At 35.6% G+C, this 26,386-nt stretch overlaps 2 protein-coding genes across 4 annotated transcripts in view; one reads left to right on the forward strand and one right to left on the reverse strand.

Annotated features, from left to right (window-relative positions):
* LOC145283810 (dedicator of cytokinesis protein 1-like) overlaps positions 1–4,758 on the reverse strand; it is a 346,462-nt gene extending 341,704 nt beyond the window's left edge. The window contains exon 1 of the mRNA XM_080132895.1: positions 4,373–4,758. Coding sequence (XP_079989021.1) covers positions 4,373–4,418 — 46 coding nt within the window. The 5' untranslated portion in view covers positions 4,419–4,758. The remainder of the gene's footprint in view (positions 1–4,372) is intronic.
* LOC145283811 (cilia- and flagella-associated protein 206-like) overlaps positions 4,733–26,386 on the forward strand; it is a 340,960-nt gene continuing 319,306 nt past the window's right edge. Inside the window, exon 1 of one of the 3 annotated variants that reach the window (XM_080132896.1) lies at positions 4,733–4,900. The gene's annotated coding sequence lies outside the window, so the exon portion shown is untranslated. The remainder of the gene's footprint in view (positions 4,901–26,386) is intronic. The other 2 variants (XM_080132898.1, XM_080132897.1) reach the window with 2 other exon arrangements.

Below are 26,386 nucleotides of genomic sequence, written 5' to 3' on the forward strand. Positions count from 1 at the left end.
TATTAGTTTTTTTACTGATAATAATCACCCCTATAAATATATTAGTTTTTTTACTGATAATAATCACCCCTATAAATATATTAGTTTTTTTACTGATAATAATCACCCCTATAAATATATTAGTTTTTTTACTGATAATAATCACCCCTATTAATATATTAGTTTTTTTACTGATAATAATCACCCCTATAAATATATTAGTTTTTTTACTGATAATAATCACCCCTATAAATATATTAGTTTTTTTACTGATAATAATCACCCCTATAAATATATTAGTTTTTTTACTGATAATAATCACCCCCATAAATATTAGTTCTTTTATTGATAATAATCACTTCTGACGATGGATTCTTGAATAATCTTTCAGCCAGTCCCTGCAAATGAAATACTTCCTAAGGAAGTACAAAAATTTAAAAATTTCTGAAAATTTCAAAACGTTACTTTAAATTAATTACTTCATTAAAAAAGTGATTCGTGTTGATTTTTTTTTCAACTTTTTGTTAATAATGGTGACTGTTTTCCATCATCCCTTTTTTAATTCAGAAAATGAACCGAACTTTTAATTCACATTGAAAGAGTTAAAACTATCGATCTTAATATCCTCGTGCTAACATTTTTCGACTTTAAAGACAGGCATCAAAATTTCAATTAACTTGAACTTTCCAGCTTTAAGATGGCTGTTATAGAATCAATAAGATCCAAATTAGTTCTAGTTTTATAACAATTTTGTTTAATGACCAAACACCGTAATAATTAGGTTTATTATTTCGGCATTAAATTATCAGTCGAACCAAATTGTTAAAACAAAAATTCATTTTATTACTGTCTCAATAGCAGCCACCCTAAATTGGAAAATTTCAAGATAATCAAGATTTCCTTACAAAAATGTTCTTGTATGAGTAGTAGTAATTATATATATATATATATATATATATATATATATATATATATATATATATATATATGCACACACACGTGTATGTGATATCATTCAATTGGCATTTTATCTTAATTGCTATCCATTTTCAAACGTATACGAGGTGTTTATTTCACCGTTTTATGATGCCATTACATTTCACAGTTTTATAACATTCTATGATGGAGTATGTAAACCTTCAAATTCAGCTGCATTCAAGTAGCAATAAAGGACTATTTTTTCTGGACAAAACTAAAACATTATGCAAACTATTAGTTTAAAAAATCAAAAGGACATGATTTCGTTCTCTTGACATTTTATGATGAAAGTCGACGGAAGACCACTACGTCCCCATTACAGCCCCCCTCCCCTCCCCAGTGTATTGCGATTAAATGCCATCACATTTCGAACGTCAGCCCAATTGGGAATTTTAACCAGTATCAAGTTTAGTGCTTCTGTTCGTTTATATTTAAATTTGAAAGTTATTTTTTGTGCAACGAAGTTAAAAATGATAAGTATATCTCTCTTTAAGTTTAACAACGATATAAAACACAGAACTAATGAAAAAGTAGGGAAAATATTTTTCTAACAAAACAGGGAAATTTTTTACTTTGAAAAATCAAAAGTTTTAAGTGTAAAAGAATAAATTAAAAATATTTAAGAATTCTGGTATTTTTATTTTTTTTTACAACAGCGTAGTATAAACACTCCCAACTTCCCCATGTTAAGAACGGCTTTCGAAATTGGGAGTGTTTATTCCGAAAACCGTTCTTAACGTGGGGAGGTTGGGGTGTTTATACTACTCTGGGTACTGTTGTAATATATATATATATATATACATACCAGAATTGAAACATTTTTAAATGATATTTTTAAGTGCAAAATAATTCCATATGATTTTAAATTAACATGATTAAATTTAAAATCGCTGAAAATGACTTGATTTTAATTTTTGAAAGAAATATCAGTTCCAACAATATATATTCTCACACAATTAAATATTCCATTAATTTTTTATTTTCTTGATCAAAGATCTCCCAAGTTTATTTTTACAAATAAAATAGCAGCAGTCGTCATCAATTTAAAATAAGGCTCGGAATTTTTCCTTCGCACAAAGAAAACGGAACATTCCAAGCATCGAATAACAAGAATTTCCTGATTGAAGCCACAAGAATTACGTCTTCATGCGACAAAGTCAGACATCTAGGCAAATTTAAATATTCACTTTTTTCTTCTATTCGTTTTCTTTTAAACAATAATATTTTTCACAAAAATCTAGACACTATCTTTACCCTTCCTTTAAAAAAAGGATCTGTAATTCGACTGAGGCTGTAATTCGACTGTTTTAATATTTAAAACTGGATGAATTTAGCTTTTGTGTCATATTAGTTCCATAAAATAAATTTTTTAAAAAGCATGTTATTAGCTACACTTAGAAACAAATTCCTGTCACTCAGCTTCCGTGTCCAAATATTTCCTGTCGTTAACCGAGACTGACTGGACTGACTCCCTCTGATTTGAACAATGCCTTTTTGCTTAATAACTTGAAATACTATTACAAATAATCTGTCTGGACCAAAAACAAAAATGTATATCAACTTTACTTCATCCTAAAGATGGAAACCATCCAGAAAGAAAAGATGTCCAGAAACAAGGAACTAATAAGACCAAAAATTCACAAACCAGACAACCCCCCCCACTCTCCAAAAAGTAAAAATACAAAGAAAAAACAGCTGCGACGTCGACAAGGAAAGAGGGGGGGGGGTCTGCTCTACTACTATCGCCGCCGCTACAAGAAGGAGACGAATCGAGGAAATGATCCCGATAATCCGACTGGAAATTAATTTTTTCAAGTATTAACAAAAGTCGACAACTATTTTGCTTTATACATAAATAAAGTATGTATTCAACTAACAATAGAGAAAGCACCAGGATTACAATCCACAACCGCAAGAGAGAGAGACACACGCGCACAAAATAAAAATTAATTTTTTTAATTGCATACACATGTCTTTAGTAAGAAAACACAGAGAACGTGAGGGGGGGGGGGGGCTAAAAATCCTTAAAATCATGTCCACACGAAGAATTCCTAAAACGTAAGGAGACGTTAATTTATTTTTGTTTTTCAAAAATGACAACCGACTTGCGAATTCCTTTCACAATTTTTAAAATTGATCGATAGTAGATTTGAAATCAAATAATGAAGCCAAAGGTGTTTCAGTTTTTGTAAACTAAAATCTATCCATTAAATAAAAGTTAGCCTCGGTAACAACAACAGAAGCTGAATTATCAGTAAAAAAAAAAGTTTGTTTTAAAAAGATATGCTTTTGTACATATTGACAAACATAACTCGTTCGGTTCATTGACTTATTGTCTAGGAGGAAAGTGTAGTACCTGTTCTTCTTCGCCCAATGTAGAAGAAATCCTTCAAAACTAAGTCAATTTAAATTTTTGTCCGAATCCAGAGTGGAGTTTTGGAGAAGCTGGATTTTCCCTACATTAAAAACCGACCTTGTATCTAACTTATTGTGGGGAGAAAAGTAAATAGACTCGTTGGAGCTGGTATAAAAGTGTAGTATCTGCTGTCCTCAACCAGATAAATAAATCCTTCTTGACTGAGACACTTTTAATTTCTTCCCAATCCAGAGTGCTTCCTTTTTCTGGTGAAGCTTGATTTTCCTGCATATTAAAATTGACCTTGTGTCTAACTTTGTTTTCGTCGGGAGCTAAATAAATAGCCTGTATGATTGAACTTCAGAAAAGCAACGTTACTTTTGTACGGTGTCATGTGTGATATATTTTTGATTTTTACGGGTTTTTTATGACAAAAATTTTCAAAAAATCAATTTTTCCATTTCATCATTATTGGGAGAGATGAAATAAGTTTATAATTTTAAATAATATTGAACTAAATATTTAATTTACTTAAATAATTGTTCATAGCAATAAAGTTTAACATTTGCAGAAAATATCGATATTAAAACATTTTCATTTGTTTACTTAACGTCTTGAAAAACAAACAGTTCTCATGCATTGCGAACAATAAACATACAATCATGAAAATAAAAAGTCAGCATACGTAATAAGAATTAAATATAACAAAATAATTTAACTTAAAAAAATTATATAAAACCGACAATATGATGATAGGGGGATCAGTTTCCCATTGTAATCCTCTTTTAAATTGGACACCGTCTTTATGGCCGGGTGTTAGCGTTATACAAAACTTTCAGATTTTCAAAAACTTAGACAAAATAAACAAAAGCAGATATTTTGACAAAATGTCAATAACAACAGTTTCCGATAAATTTTAAGAGGGAATAAAATAAAAGAAATGTCACACAGAAAAACATTTGGAGATTATGCAAATCTTTAAAAGAAGGGAAACGAGAAATTGAAGAATGGAATTGCTTCCTTGACGAGAAAAGAAAAACAAAAAGAAAACAGACTTACCAACGGCGTAGCGTGAGTCCGAATCTACCTTGCACCACACGCCCATGATTAGTGATGCATTTAGGTAAAATGGTAAGCAGATTTAGATCCTTTCTCTTCGAGAAAATAATCCGATTCGCATCCAGAAATGAATAAGATCACAATTAACACAAGACACAAAATTTAAAGATAATAATAAACGAGCGCCAGTCGGCTATTAGCTCGACGGCCTGGTAGATAAGGCGCCATGTTGGTTAGCATTGTCACGTGACCCAACACCCGGTCTGGAGCCTCAATTGACGTCACATCCGGGAGTATGCGTAGTACGACTAATGTGCTTCCATACTTTTTGAAAGTATCCATGGATACGTCTACATACACAAACACACATGGCCTCTTTTGTTACTGTCATTGGAGTTCCTTTATCTTTTACTCGTCGAATATATTTTATTTCGGTGGGAAAATAAAACCAACAGAAATTTTCCTACTGCCTTTAAAGCACTTGTGAAGTTTGTAAGGTATCACAAAACTATTTTATTTTCTCTGAAGGTAAGTCTAACAAAAAAATTTTTAATTCGGGCTGCTAATGAAAAATAAATCGTACGATATAACTGGACGTCGTATACTAAATATAATTCGATCCTTTTTAGACAATAGGACCACCCAGGTTGCCATTGATAGCCGTACATTAAAGCAAGAGTACCTCAGGGATCGATCCTTGGACCACTATTATTCCTGATATTCATAAACGACCTCCCTGATAATATTGTGTTCGAGATGAGTATGGTTAACGCTCTAAAACATGCACGAGGGAAGAACGGATGTACAAAAATCTTAAACAATGGCAGAATCATTAGAAAATGACCTCCAGATCGTAGTGGAATGGGGCCGTAATGGATGGTAACATGTAATGCTACTAAGACTAAGCTGCTCTCCTTTAACAATTACAAGATACCTCTCCAACCGCCGATATCCATAATGAATAACACCCTACCTAAAAATTCTTCCTTCAAACTCCTCGGCTTCACGAGCAATATGAACTGAAACAAATACATTGAGGACATTGCGAAGGCTGCTGCAAATAAGGTGGGTTCCCTTTATCGAGCTAGAAGACTACTCACACCTAAGAGTATCCTGTACCTCTACAAAGCCAGGATTCGCCCATGTATGGAATATTGTTACCACATCTGGGCTAGTGCATCTACCATTAGTCTTTCCCTCTGGGTTATGGTAAAAAAAAAAAAAGAGTTTTCAATCTAATTGGTCCATTTTGTCAACTAAGCTCCAACCCCTGTCCCATCGCCCCAATGTTACATCTCTGTGCTTGTTTTAAAAATATTTTAATGGAATGTGCTCTGATGAACTCATTGCACGTATGCCCCCTCAACGTACGTATCCCTGACAAACCCGCTTAGCAACAAAATCTCATCCCTTCCTTGTTGTGGTCCTATTGCCAGAAAGCTTTCTACTCTAATAATTTCTTTTCTCGAACAGCTAGACTTTCGAATTCCCTTCCTGGTACCTGCTTTCCCTGACTATACTGATATGCAGAAGTTTAACTATAACATGAATCAACAACTTGTTAATCTTTCCTAAGCATGGTCCTAAATAGTAGCCCCTTATGTCCAAGGGTCGATACGCCTTGTTAGGGGTGAACAACGTGAGTACAAAAAAAAAGTTTCATTCTTCCACTTTTGTTATTTATAACCAAAATAGATATCGGTACTTCTACACTTTATCGCTGAAACTGGAGACGCCATTTTATTTCATGTACCTGCCGTTAAAATGCAAGGAAGAAATCAGTATTTTAAACCATGGCTGAAGTTAGAAATAAATAACAAAAAAATTAAACTAGATAAACTTCTGGAAAGAACTATGAAAAAGGTAAATAAAGAAAGTGAAAGAGAACATATCCGTAATTGTTTAATTGAAAATATTTCGATTGAATTAATGAAAACGGAAAAGTTTTTCATGAAACATTTTTTTTTTCTTATTAAAAACGGAAAATGAAATGACATATTCATAATTATTTAAACTGGGCGAGCGCCATTTGAAAACCAAAACATTTATTGTACAAAAACAAGTACCAATTGTTTTATTAAAATTATATTTTATTACGCAAACTTTACAATTATATTTTGGTAAATTTTTATACAATAAATGTTTTCATTTTTAAATGGCGTTCGCCCAGTTTAAATAATCATGAATATGTCATTTCATTTTCTGTTTTTAATAAAATATAAATATATATATATATATATATATATATATATATATATATATATATATATATATATATATATACATATTGTTGAAAAAAAATCATATAACTGAGAGTAGCTAACCTGAAGTGAGGTTGCGAAAAAAATACAATCTCCTTCGCGACCTTCTTCTCAGGTCTTGTAACCACAGTAACATAAAAATAAAGGAATGAAGTAACTCTTCACAAAGGAGGGAGGTTTTTATAACAATTACCTTACTCTATTAGTATAAATAGCCACAAGGCTATTGTTCTTCTTGACTGTTGGAAGAGCATCCTCACCTCCGGCAGCTACACCCAGGTAAGCTATTCACTACACTCTCCCAACAAAAGAAAAAAAAAAGAAGTGCATTTTATATATATATATATCTTCATAGAAAAAAAACTTTAAGTTGGTGTGACCCTGCAGGGGGACTAACAGGTGCTAGGCCTCAGTCAAGGGCCACCTGGAGGTAACAGTGGTTCAGGGTACCCTCATTCTGTCCCTTAGCCTAGGCTCCGCTGTCGGTTGTAGTTTATAGTCCTACCCAAGACTACTTCTATTGAGCAGGTAACAAACTAGGTCTACCCCTTCGTCTCTTTCGAGGTGCACAATCACTGCAGTACCATTTCTGTCTAGTGGGTGGAGCCAAGTCAGTTCCAGCATACTCAAAATGATACCACTCATCACAGGAATCGCAGCATGTAATATCTTGGTTCCCTGGAGGTCTATTGCAGGCAGGACACAACCAGATGGTGCCATCTCCTTCCGAAAATGAACCAGAGGATTCCTGGTTTTGACTGCTACATGCAGCAACAGGCAAGGATGCACCCGCCTGACTCGGTTCACTTTCCTCAAGATCATCATCAGATTGTGAAATTTCTATTGGATATAAATTCTTTAGTGAATGGACGTTCATCAAACCATCGCCCTGTCTGACACAAGCTGTCCTCACCACTCCATCTTATCCTGGGAGAACCTCAAGTATAGTAGCCAACATCCAAAAGGGTCGTGGTTTAAAGGGCTCTTGACCAAGACTACATCATTTCTTTTAATGCGATTCTGGAATGGTATCTGAGATCTTCCTGGCATCCTTCCTCTAAGATCAAGGAGGTACTCCTTGTACCATAGTTCTCTAAATCTTGACACCCATTTATCTCGTAATCCAATCGTCTCATTAATCTTCTCCGGCTGGGAGGGACCATGGTGGAGAGATCATCTCTTCCCAACGGTACCAATAGACCAGGGCTTTTATTGGGTCTAATAAACATATTGGGTGTGATAATCATTGGTTGCCTGCTAGCGGACTCTTGATAAGTAAGGGGCCTATTGTTTCCAGCCCGCTGAATATCTGAGACAATAGTTAGGAAGGTATAATAATCTACCTTACCCCTACCTATAATCTTGTATAGGCAAGATTTTAAAGTCTTGATGCTATGCTCCCATACTCCTCCAACCCAAGGGGAAAATAGAGGAATTGTCTCCCACTTAATGTTACATGACCCAAATTTGGCCTGGTGGTCCTGGAGAAGACAAAGGCGCTTAAATAGTCTTCCACTACCCAGAAAGGTTTTCGCGTTGTCGCTGAGAATTGACTCTGGAACACCATGTGCATTAGTAAATCTGACTAGAGCCTGAAAAAAGGACAATATACTCATGTCTGGCACCACCTCTATATGCACTGCTCTTACACTCAAACAAGTGAACAACAACAGATACATTTTTTTCTCACTGTTACCCTCCTTCACCCAAAAATGTCCTGTGAAGTCCACTCCAGTGTTCCTATAAGGAACCTCAAATTTAACACGAGAAGTTGGTAGATTGGCCATGTTCTCAGGCAGCACCGGCCTAGAATTGTATCTTTTACACTTTGTGCAGGAATTCAGGGCATTTTTGACTGCCTGCCTCCCTTGAGGTACCCAGTATCCAAGACATCTCAATTCTGTTAAGGTTGACCCTATACCCAGATGGGAACATTTAAGATGGCAGTCTAATATCACAAGTTGGGTCAGGTGATGATTCTTGCCCAGCAACAAGGGATTCTTAACTTCATAAGAAAACTGAGAAGACCTGTCCAGCCGTCCATGCCATTGGATCAACCCTTCCTCATCCAGAAAAAGTGAGAAAATTTTTGGGTGCGTCACCAAAATCCTCTTTTCATGGTAACAAAAAGGAAAGAAAAAAAAGGGGAAAAAAGCATTTATGGCAAATTTCTCGGAAAGAGTAACTAGAGGAAAAGAGCAAAAGAAATACAGACCCGAATGTGTTCAAAATGATCCAAGTTTATTAAAACAAAAAGTTATCAATTGCCTTTATTTCCCAAGGCTGGGGTTAAAAAAACCCTTAAGAAAAATTTAAAATACATATAAAAAAAATACAAAAAAAGGCGTCAATCCTTACTTGCAAGAAAGGCTGAAAGAAAGAACACATCAAAAAACGGAAAACAGTCCTTTTAACAAAATGTTATTTTTTTTGACAAAATGTTCTTTTTTTTGACAAAATGTTCTTTTTTTTTTTTTTCTTTTCCGAAAAGGAGGAAGAAGAAATTTCCTTTGTTAAGGCTCTTGTGCCTTTTAATTCAAAGGGGATAGAAGACCATAAAGCCGCTTTGGTAGGCTTTATGAGGGGTAAATTCTTGAATTATGGAAGATTTGAAGGTTGAAAATCTTTCAAAAGAGGGGATTTCCTTTCTAGGAGCCATATTCTGCTCGGCGAAATTAAATTTTGTTCTTAGAGAAGAACTCCCCAACACACGGTAGTTTCCTTCGTTAATCCTTTGATTAATTTACCAGTTGTAAGACTCTTATTTGCCTTTTAATAACTGGTACTAATTTTTCAGTCGTAAGAAACTAGTTGTCTTTTAATGACTGGGAATAAATTTACGTTAAAAGTTTAGTACCTCCCAATGGAGTTCTAAACAAACGTCTTTCTCTAAAGGAGAAAATTTAGGAAAATTAATTTTAACGTCAAGACCCCTTTTGACGGAGAACGAAATTAGCCTACTTCTTCTTAGGCCGGCTAGGTTCGAACTGACGAAAAAGGGCGAAAGGCCCATCGTCCTCCTCCTCCTCCTCCTCCCCCTTCCAGAGGGTAGGAGTGGGGTTGGCTGCTAGAAAGCGAACTATACCTAAGCTGCTGCTGATGATAATAGAAGTGACCTGCCGGTCAAGGAATGCGTTCCTTGACTCAAATGCGGAGATGCTGAATTGGTATAAATAAAAAAATAAATAAAAATTATTTCTTTATTAAAAATTTCCACAAAAGATCAAGTGCCTGAACACGATTAGGTGCAGGCTTTACCATAGGATTCCGCAGGTAATTCAATTCAGGCATGGAGATCACCGAAGCACACTCCTCATCCACAATCGCAGCAAAATTTGTTGACGAACGAACAATCTGCTGGCACCTATCATCAAGACAGTGCAACTCCTGCTCCGACCAAGTCAAGACCCCACCGCGCAACCAAGAAGGGCCATGGTACCAAAAGTCAAAGTTGTTCCAGAACTTTCTTATCGTTAATCCACGAGTGAGCCGGGTTTTCGGTGGTAGAAATATACCTGAAGGTCAGCCTGATGCCGTAGTTTGTTCCAAATCCAGGCTCATTAGTAAAACATCCTTTAGCCTGTTTCTAGCAAAGATGCTTTTACTAGTCATCGTTTCTGATAAAATCCATGACAGTACTACTTGTGCATCTGTTACCACACACAACCTAGAAGGGCGGACACCCTTGCATCCTACCAAGATAGTGGGCAAACACTTCAGAGCAAGAAATACCGCCATTAGTTCTAAAGTTGGTAATATCTTATCCTTCACTGGAGCCACTCGTGCTTTGGCAAAGATCAATGCAGAATTGTTGTCCTGAACATAGTAGGCTGCAAATCCATATGCTTCTTTAGAAGCGTCACAAAACAGGTATAACTCTCCAGTTCGGTTCCCGTCATGGGCCTGTCTGCAGAACTGCATGTCACTCAATTTAGATAAGTCTTCTGCCAAGTTCCTCGAAGAAGACTGAAACTCTGGAGAGACTTCCTCATCCCATTGCACACCTCGCTTCCATAATTCTCCCACCAAAATCCTACTCCTTATAGTCACGGGCAGGCAAAGAGATAAGGGATCAAATACTTTTGCCGATTCCGAAAGGATTTGCCTCTTAGTAGATGCACTCGGATCACACTTTACAGGGGCAGTGCGGAGCTTTTCTGAAATAGGATCATACTGGTACCCGAGCACCATCTCCCATCCGGCCTCATGAGTACTCAGTGTACCATCTTTCCTCATCTCCTCCCTAAGGCTGTCGCAGTTTGAGTTACATGACTGTACCACAAATCCACCTCCCTGCAACTGCTTCCTAACCTGGGAATACAGCCTTACAAGCTTTGCTGGGTCAGACTCAGTCACCATTAGGTTGTTGACATAGAATTGGTTCTCCATCGCAACTCGACATTCATCAAAAGGATACTGGGCTGCATGAAACTTCAGGATACTCCCCAATATAAAGGGACTCGAGGTGAAATCGGAAATCAGCGTGGCATAGCGGAAACATCGAAGGCGATCACCATCCTTCAAAAAAAACAACCTGTTCTTGTCTGCCTCCAGTGCAAGGCGAACCATCAAGAAAGCTTTCCTGATGTCTGCAGTCAAGACAAACTTATTCGATCTAAAAGACATTAACAGGTCCAACATATCTCCTGTCATATTTACATCAGAGTATGCAGCCTCGTTAAGAGAAGTAGAGCCACCGACCTTCAAGCTACAGTTAAATACAGGCCTGATTTTAGTAGTAGCTGCTGGATCCGTCTTGAAAACGGGCCAATGAGGTATCCATACATAGTCCACAAAATTTTGAGGATCCACCTGCCTCTTGTTGCTGCTGAAGGAATACATTTACATACTCTTACTTACATACAGCCCCTTTTTCTCCAGGCTCCTGATCACACAATCCAAAACGTGCAAAGCAATAGCATGATTAGAAGGAACTAGAGCCAGCTTATCTGCATGCCAGGGTAACTGCACGTGATATTTCCCATCCCTGAATGTTATAGATTCCTGGAACTGCCAAATCATACCCTGATTATATCCTGAAATCTCTTCTCCGTCCTGAATGCCCAACGACTCAATGCTGAACATTTTCTCCAATCCTCTTTCCACATTGCTAGAGGGAAAGACATCCACCCAGGGGTCTGCATAGGTAGGATCGGCTTCCAGGATGAAGCAAACATGCGATGATTCCACTTGGGGAGTATTCTACATTACTGCATTGAACAAAGTAGAATCTCTTGAAATAGGGGAAGGATTTGTAGAAAAAAAAATATTTACCTCACCAAAGGGAATAGAACCAGCAGGAACAGAGAAAGCCCAACCCCCCAAACAAGGCACCAACTGTAAGGGACCCAAATGTTGCACCAGATCCAGACCCATAATTCCACTTATAGCCACTAAATCAGTGCCCGACTCAAATTGCCCAGACAGAGAATTTCCAGTTCGTTTGAACTCTTCCAACAGCAAATGCCAATTTTTTAAATATAAAGATAGGTCCAATGAGTTGGCAATCAGTACCGGAAAGTGCCCCACATGACCAGACCCTAAGTCCACATCCAATTTCACCTCTCTGTATATTTGCTCACATTCTCCAAGAAGAGTAGTCAGCCTCAAATGACAATCCAAACTGTCAGAACTCAAGGAACCCAAGGAGTGCATGACATCATCAGACAAATACGTTCTGCCACTGCCAGCATCCAATAGGCAGTTTACAGAGATAGTTCTTCCTCCTCGACTGAAGGTAACACAAATCAGAGGAGGTAGTTTACTCGAGTAACCAGAAGGAAACTGACAATCTGAATCTATGCGGAAAGAAACATCTCGGGTTGTAGTGACTCTAGATTTTGAAACGGTTACCCGAGAATTGTTTCGATGGATATCCAAAGAACCAGGCAACCCGCAGCCTTTAATTAGTAAGCCTTTAATAGCCTCACTGATGTCTCGCATCAAAACTGACAGAGAAGGAATTCTAGAGCCGCATAACTGAATAAGCTCTCCCTTCAATGCTCTCGGAAATTTCAAAAAAAGTATTTTGGCCATTAATCGGTCCCCCTTAGAACCATCCTCAGAGAAATCACAATCGAGAGAGCTGGCCAGTCTTCCAGAATGAAAGCTGTTCTGCAGATGAAACTACCAAGATCCTCATAAGAACTCTCCTCCTTGGGGGAGAAATCGATAATATCTTGGAATATCTTATCAATGATGTCACTAACATCTAAATATTCTCGTTTCAATACTGCAAGTGTTTGCTGATAATTTGTATTGACGCAACTTAAGTGATTAATCAGCAGCAGTTTAATTTTTCTGCATCATTTGCCATGCCTGCTGCACAATTTTCAAATCTTGATAAAAAATTATAAAAACTCATTCTATCGTTTTCCATTTCATGATCACTGAACGTTGGTCCAGTGATTTGAACTTGAGGAAGTTTAACAGTGAATGATGAATGAGCTCTGTCAATAGAAGGTCCAGGCGTATAAGGAAGGGAAGGTCGCTCCGGATACCCACTAGCCTCTGGAGGATGTAACAGGAGAGAGAGACATCCTCTAATTCCTTCCGTATATTCAGCTCGTAACTTAGCCAATCGGACTCCATAAGCTCTCTTTCCCCTTCAGAGACACAGGAAAGTTGCAACTTGCAGATGGAGATTTCAATTTCGTTGATATATTCCAAAATTTCCCTGTGGAATACAGAAAATATAGCAGGAGTAATCTCTGTGCCACGGGACAAACGAAGCCTACCCTTGATTTTCATCTTCAGAATGGAAATCTGGTTACGGTGTCGCTCTCTGGAATCTGCTACAGCTGAAGTATTAGAGGTTTCCATATCCTTGTACGAGTAATTGAACAATTTCCAGAAATGTCACTAATTGCTGTTACTAATGACATTCAAAGTTCCATTAGAAATTGTGTTGAACTAGTGTATTTTTTTCGCAAATTGTTGAAAAAAAATCATATAACTGAGAGTAGCTAACCTGAAGTGAGGTTGCGAAAAAAATACAATCTTCTCCGCGACCTTCTTCTCAGGTCTTGTAACCACAGTAACATAAAAATAAAGGAATGAAGTAACTCTTCACAAAGGAGGAAGGTTTTTATAACAATTACCTTACTCTATTAGTATAAATAACCACAAGGCTATTGTTCTTCTTGACTGTTGGAAGAGCATCCTCACCTCCGGCAGCTACACTCAGGTAAGCTATGTATTATTCACTACACTATATATATATGCTTAATGAAAAACTTTCCCGTTTTCTTTATGTCAATCGAAACCTTTCCAATTAAACAATTATGAATATATGTTCTTTTTCACTTTCTTTATTTACTTTTTTCATAGTTCTTTCCCTAAGGTAATTAATATCTAGTTTAATTTTTTTGTTATTTATTTCTAACTTCGACCATAGTTTAAAATACTGATTTTTCCTGTGCATTTTAACGGCAGGTACGTGAAATAAAATGGCGTCTCCAGTTTCAGCGATAACGTGTAGAAGTACCGAGATATCAGTACTAGTGCACTTATTGATCCGTTCTGAAATAATAATGTTATTATTTAGAAAGCCATTCTTAACACGTGGAGAGAAGGGTGTTTTTAAACTTGAAAACACTATCTAAAAATAGCACGGATCAATAAGTGCACTAGCACTGCCATTGAGATATCTTTAACAAAAAGTAAGTGTAAAATGTTTTTGTGAGCAATCATCCAAGGATGTTTAAATTCACTGCCGCTCCCCTCCTCGCAACTCTCGTGCATTATCTACTGAAAAGAGAGTGTTAATCATAAAAAAGTAAGGTTGGTTGTATAAAAAATAGAATGGAAATTTAAATTTCGTTCCTTTTTAATCTTTTCTTTTTTTTTATCAAATTGCTCTGCTCCTACATTTTACTTAAGAAATGGTTGACAAACAGTATACTTAAGTATACTTATACGGTAAGGAAGTTTAGATTTTTATACGGTAAGGAAGTTTAGATTTTTTTATATGGTAAGGAAGTTTATTTTTTATACGGTAAGGAAGTTTAGATTTTTATACGGTAAGGAAGTTTAGATTTTTATGCAGTAAGGAAGTTTAGATTTCTCAAAAAATTTTCCCCTTTCGTCTCGCTCATACCGAAGAAGTAGCATCTTTTCCTTTTTTTTTTTTCTTTTTTTTTTACGTTGCACAGTGGAGTGCCACATTCGACTTTTCTTCATACAATTTGTTTGCCACTTCGGTCGGACATATGACCGTTTTGGGCAATGCACATGTTCTATCACTCTATTAAAAACCTCCTTCTTAAATCTTATTGTTCCCAAAATTTTACTATTGTATTAAAAAAAATTACATTTGCAAATTATTTATGAATATCAGAAATAATAAAGGACCAAGGATCGATCCCTAAGGTACACCCACATTTATATCATACTAGCAGTTCAGCCCGGCTTTGTTCGGGCCCTATATACTGTTCATAACTTTATGTGCACATGTATATATTTATTACAAAGTTTGACTCATGTCAAGGTAACCTACATCTAAAATTCCCAGTGTTTAGACCCAAAATTGGCAGAGGAGTTTGGTAGAGTTTGCAAAGGTCAACTCTTTGAACTTTGACTTCTTGGCACCCAAATTTTCGCCCAACAACTGATTAAAAAGCTGACTGCAATGTCTGAATACCCTTTATATAAAATTTTAAATGTTTAGACGCAAAATTGGCTGAATAGTTTGCTAGACACCGCAAATGTAAAATCTTTTAAATTTTGACCCCTTAGCAGCCAAATTCTCGGCCAGAAACCAATTAAAATGATTGTCCTATGTCTGAATACAATTTATGTAAAATTTCAAATGTTTAATCCAAAAATTAGCGAACCAATTTGGTAGAGAAGTCAAATTTTTTTAACATTGACCCCAATTTTGACGTTTTAACATTTATTGTTTTGTGCTTAAATCAAATAAAAAAGTTTGATCCATGTCCAAGTAACCTATATCTAAAATTTCAAGTATTTAGACCCCAAATTGTCGGAGGAGTTTGGTAGAGTTCTCAAAGAGTTGAACTTTGATCTTTTAACAGCCAAATTTCTGGCCGAAAACCGATTACAAAGATTTTCCCAAATCTCAGTACCCTGCATATCAAATTTCGAGTCTGTAGACTAAAAATTGACAGTTATTGCGTAGGGAAATGTACACAGACAGACACACAGACACATTCACATTTATAGATATATTAGCATGAGTGCCCAGCGTTGTCCAGGTGTTGGGAGGTGTATGCTGAGCAAAAAAAAAAAAACAGTCAATTTTTTTAACTTTGACCCCTACTTTGACCCCTTGATATTTATTGTTTTGGGCTCAAATCAAGTTATTAAGTTAGATCCATGTTCAAGGAACCTATATCTAAAATTTCAAGTGTTCAGACCCCAACTTGACAGAGCAGTTTGGTAGAGTTTTCAAAGGTCAAATCGTTGAATTTTGACCCCTTGATAGCCAAATTTCTGGCTGAAAACGGATTAAAAAGATTTTCCCAAATCTCAGTATCCTGATATCTACCATTTTTCCAGTAACCTTGGCAACGTATTTGATGTACGTGTTCCATCTCAGATCAGGAGTAAAGGTCAAGCCCAGAGGCTTATCAAGACGAGAGCCATTCATTTAAATTGATGCCAGATAGGGAATCAGAGCTTGATGTAAAGATAGAAGCTTGGTTTTAGATGCATTAAAATTAACCAGCCACTTCTTTCTCCATTGCACTACATGCTCCAGATCAGAGGAGAGAGAATCAGAAAGAACTTGGATAGTTATGGCCTTTGATGTGCTGTCATAGATGATAGTGTCATCATGATAAATGTTTACAAATGATTTTAGGATGTGATTTGGAAGATCATTGATGTAAATCAGGAAGAGAGTTAGGCCCAGGATGGGCCTCTGAGGGACTCCGGAATTAATACTGTGAGCTTCTAATTTCAGCCCATCAACCACTACTCTTATGAACCTATCAGAGAGAAATGATTTAATAATTGAGAAAACTTTCCAACTGTACCTTAGCTGGAAATCTTGTGAAGTAGTCCTTTATGCCATACCCTATAAAAGGTGTTTGATATGTCAAGAGCAATTGCCCTAGAAAAAAAGGCTCTATTGATAGATCCGCTAAGCCTATGAGATATAACTGTAAGCACATCTGCTATAGATCTAGCAGAATGGAAACCATATTGCATGTTACTAAGAAGGTTATTTTTGCTGAGGTGGTTTACTACTTCTCCATTTAACATGGATTTCAGCAACTCAGGAGATTATTGGTCTGTAGTGAAAGGAACATGCCCAATTACCTGAATTCTTAAATACAGGGCATTTCCGGTGTGTTGGGAAGCAATTCTACTTAAACAGCCTTGTAAGTAGGGGAACTTGTTCTGGTTGAAACTTTTTCAGCACTATAATTGGAATACCATAGGGCCAGTTGCTTTACTGGAATAAAAGTTGTTGATTAGCTTGGCAACATCACACACAGATATTTGTATGTCGCATAGCGTGTTTTCTTATACAAGAGGAAATACTGGGGATTGACGGCCTTGGTCACATGAAGTATAATTAGTTACAAAGTTCTTGGCAAAGAGTCTGACTTTGTCTGATGCTGACCATTGATGATGGTTGGGATTGAGCACATGCTTCTGTTCAGGATCCTGTTTGCTATTTGCCAAAACTAGTGGGAACCAAGCCACTGTTCAGCTACTTTTGACTTAACGAACTGAGCATACAACTATGCTCATTTTGCATTTTTTATTACTTTTTCACGGTGGTTGGTGGCAGTCCTAGAATCAGCTTCAGTCTCAGCACAGCTTCCTGTTTTTCTTTGATCCTCTTTCCATAAAGGCAGTACTATCTTTTAAAAAATTTCTTCTCTGTATATGTGTCTTTACTCACCTCTTCTTATGAGAAGCGTTTGGCTTTGAAATGCCATGGCCTAAAGTGGTTTCCCTATTCCGAAATATTATAGTCCCTTTTGAACTGATAGCATAATAAAATTTAATTGTAAATTTTTTATCCTTTTGTTATTTTAACTTATTCTATAAAATTAGTTCATATTTTTAATAGTGTATTTTAAACCCCATTTCCAAACTCCCATTCTTATCTGAATTCATTTTAACTGGCGAGTCTTCTCCCCATGTTATACAATAAAATACGATAATAAAATTTTGTTAGAGGATCTTGCATAAAAAAAGCTTTAAATTTATTTAAAATTTTAACCATCCCTTAATCTACCTTTAAAATAGATATTAATAAAAAAAATTAAATCTATTTTATTGTATTATTTTATTCCATTTTTATATTCCATGCTATGTACATGCTTGAAACTCTATTATTTTCTCAGATTTTTCTCGCATGTCATTTTGTTTGTAATATATTAGTAATAGTTAGCAATATATGTAATATATTAGTAATAGTTAGCAATATATGTAATATATTAGTAATAGTTAGCAATATATGTAATATATTAGTAATAGTTAGCAATATATGTATATACACAATAGAAAATGTGGAAATACGCATCTCTTTTCTAGTATTCATCACCTTTGGTAAATGAGTTTGTATGTTTTAAATTATTAATACAGAAATTGAAAATGATACCGTTCCAATTAAATGAAAGAAAGAAGTATTAAAATCGACTCTTAAGGTAAATACTCAGTCCCTCCCTCTTACTGCTCTAATCCTATGCTTATCTATGTAGAATAGAGAGAAACTTTAAAGTAAGATACTCAATATCTTCATTCATGCGGAGGCGCAAAAATACTTGGTGTAAAAACCAGGCACACAGGTTACCTCTCTCGGTGCGATGGACCCGTAGATCTTGTCAGATCATCCATCTAAAAGAAAGAAAACTAATAATAAAACTGGCAGAGGGAGGCCTCCTCAGTTATGGTCAATAACCTTCCTGGAGCTGGTGACTCGAACAAATTCCTGGTTTGTAAACCTAACTTGCTAAAGGAGCAGATAGGTTCTGCTTATCGTCAGCTTTCAGACTTTTTCTTTGTCTATTAGCCAGACCAGAAGTACAATACAAAGGACTCACCAGAGCCACCTTGTGCTTGGCCTTGTTTTCTGACTAGGACATTGAATGCTGTCCCCTTATTCCCTATTTTAAATTTCACTTTTTCTCTCAGAAACTGAGAAAATTAGGTTTGCTTGTATGCCACTTGTGCTCACATGACTTATTTGAGCCGGACTTGTGTAAGGGGTTGAGGCTAACTGATTGACAGTTTGTTTGGCTGCTGTTTCCGACTTACAGTACAGGAGCCCTAATTCTTTGGTAATGCTTAGACCGACTGCTCTGTCATCAGTTGTATAATATCAGAATAGTTGTAGTGCCGTGTTGCGCATAGAAAGGGACCCTGCTGCTATCTCTGGTAGGCTTTCACGAGACCACAACTTCTAGACAGAATTCAACTAATGGGCCACTGTGTGTATACTTGGTGTCAAAACCGGCCCACTTTGCTCAACACTCTTCTAATATTAGACAAAAATGTAATGAAATGACAACCCAAACAAATATCACAATAAAACAAGACAACCACCCAAACAAAACCAATTCGCCTCCGCCCTTGAGGCTCCCTTTCACAAATATCCGTGGGCTTAGAGGTAATATAGATGATGTAGAGTCTTACTTTTTAGTAAACTCTTCGGATATCTTAGCATTAAGTGAAACAAACTTACATTCTTCAATCCCCGCTAACTACTTTAACATGCTGTAAGGACTCAGATAGATATATGCACAGGCTTGGAGTCTATATCCATAGCACCTTCCCTTAAAGATGACCAGGCTTTTATGTGATTTTGACTAACATTTCATCTGATAGTATAGATGCAGCACTCCTTGGATAGTAAGACCAAAATACATGGGTTTGGTGACTTTAATAATTGGCTTGGGTTCTCAGATTACACAGATGCAGCTGGACGCTATACTTATAGCTTCTCTATAGCTTATTCCCTCACACAGACAGTAATGTTTCCAACTCGCCTACCAGATTGTGAACCTCAGCAGGCTTCACTTCTAGACCTATTCCTTGCTACAGTACCTGAGGATTGTGTAACTAATGCTCACAGTCCACTTGAAAACACAGACTACCTAGTGGTATCAGTTGACATCACATTTAAATCCCAACCTGAAGGTGAGAAACCATTGCTCAAAACAACAAGGTACTACAACTAGGCTGACTGAGAAACCATTAGAGAACACATCTAAGATGCCCCATGAACCAATATCTTCTTGCTTCCTGCTGAAATGTGTGCCAATGAGAAAACTGAATGGTGCAAAGCAAGCATTGAAGCACATGTTCCCACACGGAAGTATTATAGCAAGTGCCACTCACCCCCATGGTTCACTACAGATTCTGCAGCTGCCATTGCATAAAGACAGCATGCATTCCACCGGTTTGTACATTATAAGTCAAATACAAATAGGCAAAAATTCGTAGATGCTAGAAATCATTGTAAGAGTGAAATAGCAACAATCAAAAGAAAGCATGCTGAAATAATTAGGGAATGCATAGAATTGCAAAAGATAAAAACTTGTGATTTCTGAAAAATCTATAATAGTGTAGTGAATAAAGGACAATCAGTAATCCTTTCACTGAGCAACAACCAGAAGGTTGCATGCACGGCAATGAAGAAGGTGGAACTGCTTGCCCGGCGATTCACCTCTAACTCCACCTTAGAGCAAACAAACAACTCCCTCCCAAATTTACTTATGCGGACTGAGGCCACATTAGATGATGTAAAAATCACCCCTTCTCATGTCCGCAATATCATAAAAAACTTAGACACCTCAAAGGCCTGATCTCATCCTTGCTATACTAATTAAGAAATGTTCAGCTGAGCTAGCCTCTATACTTTCCAAGCTCTACAATAAATGCTTTGCTTAATCTTGCTTCCCTGATAGCTGGAAGATGTGGTACCAGTGTACAGGAATTCTGGTGAAAGAACAGACCCTCTCAATTATCGCCCCATTAGTCTCTTTCCTTCTTTGCTAAAATCTTTGAGACCTTAATTAATCAAGCACTAATTCACCACCTTGCAAAAGCAAATCTTCTCTCTGACAAGCAGTATGGATTCAGGCAATGTCGTTCTACTGCAGATATTTTAAAATTCATCTCTGAATGCATTTACCGTGTATTAGATAAGACAGGCGAAGCCATAGCTGTAGCCCTTGATATATCCAAGGCCTTTGACAAAGTCTGGCACAAAGGGCTGCTAATGAAAATTAAATTGTACGTTATAACGGGACATACATTTTAATTTTCATTAAATCCATCTTAGACAATTGAAGCATACAGGTTGTCACTGACGGACGTACACCAAGCAGCATAACTTTAATGCAAGAGTGCTTCAGAGGTCGATCCTTGGACCATTATTACTCCTGATATTCATAAACGATCTCCCTGATAATATTGTATCCGAGATGGGTATATTTGTTGATGATACAACGCTCTATAACAAGCATGATAGAAGAACAGATGTACATAAATCTAAGACAATGGCAGAATCGTTAAAAAATTATGGAATGGGGCCACAAATGTATGGTAATATTTAATGCTAGTAAAACTAAGCTGCTCTCCTTTAACAATTACAAGACGTCTCTCCAACTGCCTATATCAATGACAAATAACACCCTACCTGAGAATTCTACCTTCAAATTCCTCAGCCTAACATTTGCAGGCAATATAAACTGGAATAAATACATAGAGGATATTGCAAAGGCTGCTGCAAAGAAGGTGAGTTCTCTCTGTCGAGTTAGAAGACTATTCACATCTGAGGGTATTCTGTACCTCTACAAGGCCACCATTCGCTCATGCATGGAATATTGTTGTCACATGATAAAGTCCAAAAAAGAGTTGTCAATTTAATCGGTCCCACTTTATCAACTAAGCTCCAGCCCCTGTCCCATCACTGCAATGTTGCATCTCTGTACCTGTTTTACAAATATTTTAATGGAATGTGTTCTGATGAACTCGTTGCACTTGTACCCCCTCGCCATATATATCCTTGATAAACCCGCTTAGCAATAACATCTCACACCTTCACTGTTGAGATCCCTAGATGCAAGAAAGCTTTCTATTCTAATAGTTTCTTCCCTCGGACAGCTAGACTTTGGAATTCCCTTCCTGCTAACTCCTTCCCAGTTCATACTGATATGCAGAAGTTAAAATGTTACATAAACCAACATCTTGTTAATCTTTCCTAGACATGGTCCCAAATAGTAGCCTTTTACGCCCAAGTGGTTATATGCCTTGTTAGAAGTAGACGGGAGTAAAAAAATAAATAAATAAAGCTGGTATAGCGTATAGTTGAATATAATTATTGTACAAGTGAATGTTAAACGTCAAAAATGATATACATGAAAAGTAATTATAAAATGCTGAATAGGTGTGGGAGGCTGGTATATGGATCTGCAGAATAGATTTTCACATAGGAGTCAAGGAGTCAGAGTCGGAGATATCAAAGGAGTTGAAGTCGGACTTTTACCATCCGACTCCGCAACCCTGATAGGATGCTGATTATATGATGTAGTGTCAGCCTTGTGTGTGAGTGAAGAAAAAAAGAGAGTAAATTTGTTTTTGTTTATGCTATTATTACACTTTTATTTCAATATCTGATTAATAGTAGTAAAAATAATAATTCAATGTGTAACTATCAAAATTAGTTAAAGCAAGAAAAACATGTCGACACACATAATTAATATAGATTAAACATTTTAATGGTTTTTACAGCAGATTATTCAAAAGTAGTAGGTTTTCAATATCTAGATCAGCTTTGTTCATTGTTTGCTTTTATAGTAATCCATCATGTCTAAATATTAAAACACTGAAGATAAACTAATGAAGAATAAACAAACTATTGACTGATGTTGTTCATTTATTGATTGTGTAAATTATTTAGAGTGAAAAGACACACTTAGATGCTTACATTTTTCATTAAAAGTGTTTCTGCCCATTCCTCTCACATATGAATCCCCTTTCTATGGCCGTAGGATCTTGCATTTTAGTTCAGTTGACTTATTTGGTTCTCTTTTTTCTACTTATGGTCGTGTGTTTCATTTGTTATGCTATATTGAGCTATGGTATTTCATTCATGTCACTCCTCCACTCCTCTTTGAACAAGGACAGACATCCTTTCGAAACTTGTAGGTTGTAGAGATGGGATTGTTTGTGACTCTAGCTAATCATTGCTCGTATGCTAGATAATGCCACCTCCAACCTCACCAGTAACACATATTTCAGCGAAACAAAAGGCAATATTTTAGAAGTTGGTTTTCAAGTCTGAAACATTTTATTTATTTGAAGAAAGAATTGTGCAGCAACCTTTTTTATTATCATCAAACGTTTTCTCTGCCTATTGTGGAAAACTTTTAATGAGGTCTTGGCTATCTCCAATACCCCCCCCCCCCATCCCCGTTTCTTACTACTTTCTTTTATTATGTGGTTTGTAGTATTCAGGAGTTGCAGGTTGTTAAAGGCGGTCTCATAGAAAACTTAACCGAAGGTAAAATTTCAGAAAGAAAGTTCAACTGGCTCTAATTCTGTAAAAATTGTTAAAAAGTAAAAAATTTCTGGAAAAAAGAAATTATCAAAAGGAATAAATCTTAGTCACTTAACTGGAGTGAAACTGAATACAATAAAACCATCATTATAAAGAAAGAGTTTAGAAACGATTGGAATTTAAATGTTGAAAAAGTGTTAGGGTGAGTTGGACGAGACACGGTTCACGTCTGCTTGGGTTGACATCTTCAATTCAACTGATTAGAATCGGAAACATGTATAAGTCGTGAAATAGGCATTCTACACAAAGTATTTTCATTGGATAACAGATCAATCATTTCATATAGAAACATCTATTCGCATAGAATTTTACTGGTCCTGAGGTGGGTATTCTTTTTTTTATATGAGAGTTTTGCTTGAAGCATATCGATTATATAGAATAATGTTTTTTTTTTAGAGACTGACACAATGCGTTAATTTAGCATTAAATTTGGATGTAATTTGCTTTTATTTCTTTTTGTTATTGCATATGTGAAATATTTTGAGAAGGGAAGATAAAAAGAAACTAATATTTATGTGTTAATTCATTAGTTTCATAAAATGGAAGTAATGAAACAAGTGTTGCATATCTAAATGCAAATAAATTCCTAGCAAATAAATAGCATAAACTCCATGACGTGACTCCGTCTTTTAGTCTTTTTTTACAATCTCAAAGAGATTTGACACTTTTTCAGCATCATCTGTGAACTGGGGCTTAAACATCTCCTTCAATGAACATTTTTTTTTAACTTTTATTCATCCCAAACATGGTATATTACTACAGAGGGGTTACTGTGATTAGGGACAAATTTATAGAGTGCATCCTAAGTCGGTAGTTGTGCAGCAAGATGTTTGCTCACATTATCCAAATTTCTGCATGCTGATGCAACATTTTTGGTACAACACATTCTTTCATACACCACACACCAAATAAATATTGTTATTATTAAGCCATTCCTTTCGTTCGACACCCTGGCCTAGAATTCCAGTATTTTTCTTTATTTCATGTTTCAAAATATTGTTTGTATTATTTGATTGGTTAGTATTTGCTCCTTTTCTTTCAATGACACATGCACACACATGAAGACAAACATTTAATTCTCTCCTACATTAAATTCAAGATTTAATGTGAAATGATTTGATCATCTTTTTACTGATCAAGATCAAGATAGTTGAATGTCCCCTGTTAAGAACCATAAGCCTCAGTGATATAGAATGTACCGATTCAAATCCATTAATTTAAAAGTATTGAGTTTAAAGTAAGTAACAAATTCAATACTTATACAAATCACAGAATCTATGTAAAAGTTCTTTTAACGCACATCCAAATTTTCTAAAGTTTTTGAGAAATGTAGTGTTTATTCGCTATATTGATTACTGTAAATGTTTCCAATGATCAGAAATGTGTTCGTTCGCTTTTGAATTATTTTCTTGAATCTTTAGCAAAGAATGTTTAGGGCATAATATTTTAGAGGTATAATATGAATACGTACAATATGGACACAACCTTCCATTGGAAAATCAAAACATTTTATATGCATTACATTTTATCGTTAGTTATTAACATCAATTAAGCAAAATTCTCTGAATTTAAATGTTTTAAGACCCATTAAAATTATTTTAATTTTCTAAAGTCAAAATTATATAATGGATTTTGATCCAAATTGGAATACAAATTCTAGACATAAGATTATTTGCTATTATTATATATCGATTTTAATCTTTATAAAGTGGTGCAAAATTGTTTTGTTTAGAAAATTCATTTTACCCATTCTGTGATGCGTATCTTTCTAATATATATATCAGAGGAAGATTTTTAGAGCTAAATTTAATTCTTACAGTGTCCTTAGGGCAGTAAAATATTAATTGAAACAAGGTGTCATAAAATTATTAATGTTTGTTGAGGTAATATTTTTTGGTTTGATTTTTAAATGCTGAAGATCATAATCCTTATCACATGAAAAGTAATAAGTCTTCAAATTTTTCTGTAATATATAATAAAATAAAAACGATTATTCAGAAAAAAAAGAAAAACATTATAGCTTTGCAAACGCAGGCACAACATTTATATTCACCATTGTCAGACTACTAGCCAATATTTGATATAAATTTCGCACATACTATCAATTGCTTTCAGTCATTATCATAAATTTTCAAAATAATTCCTAGAAGAGTCACATTCCAAAACAAGTCATACTTACCGGTAGTAGCACAATATTTACTCATTTATTATTTTCTCCTCTCCCTTTCCTCAATGACACTGGGAACTTTTCTAGAGTTGTCACAGATTTTTTACATCAGCACCATTTGTGTTTATAAAAGTTTGAAAGCAAATAAAATTTGCTTTCAAATAGTTTCACCAAACAAAAAAATTTCTTATTCTAAATTTTCCTACTTTAAATATAAAAATATACAGATACAAATTTAGTCACGCAACATCTTTTATTTACGCATTGCAGGATTCCAACTTATTCTGTATTTTCAACTAATAATTTAATAAAATGATATTATAGCATGTTTCATAATTTTATTTTTGTTTATACTAAAGAAAAATGCATTTAGAGTTTTATTTAGTTTTACAGTATTCACTTTATACCTATCAAGTACTCTTAGTCGGTAGCAACGATTACGATGACTACATACTTTTATCAGAACAAGGGAATATCGGGTTAAGTAAATTTTGAACAGTTAAAAAAACTATTGATAATTACACAGCATGGCGTTAACACAAACAATAACTTTGACTCTAATGAATGATGCAAACTAATATCTAGCTTCGTACACTTAGCTCTGACTCAAAGGAATCGAATATCACAACTGACATTGAACAAAAAATTCTTTTTCATCTATTTCTTACCGTTATTGCAATTCACAAATGAGTACTTATGTAGAATACGAACCTAAAATAATAACGACAGCATTTTGTAACTATTATGGATTTTCATACACAAACAATATCATATAACGTTACATTTAAATTGAACATCATAGCTAAAAAAAATAGCATGGTCTGTATTCTGCATGCATACAAAAACATATCTGTACCGACGTAGTAAATCAGGATTGCTTATAATGGAGAATAGAGTACTCCTTACTTTGTTCAGGCTTGGCACTAAACACAACATTAGTTATGGCCGCCTTTGAATGACGGTTAGGGCCAGTGAACGACTGTTGATGGCAACCAGTGTTCACCAGTGACCGTGGGTAAACACCAATACCCACAAGTAAC

Source organism: Euprymna scolopes, chromosome 8, assembly GCF_053919585.1.
Source record: "Euprymna scolopes isolate OS-2025 chromosome 8, ASM5391958v1, whole genome shotgun sequence".
Taxonomy (NCBI): Eukaryota; Metazoa; Mollusca; class Cephalopoda; order Sepiida; family Sepiolidae; genus Euprymna; species Euprymna scolopes.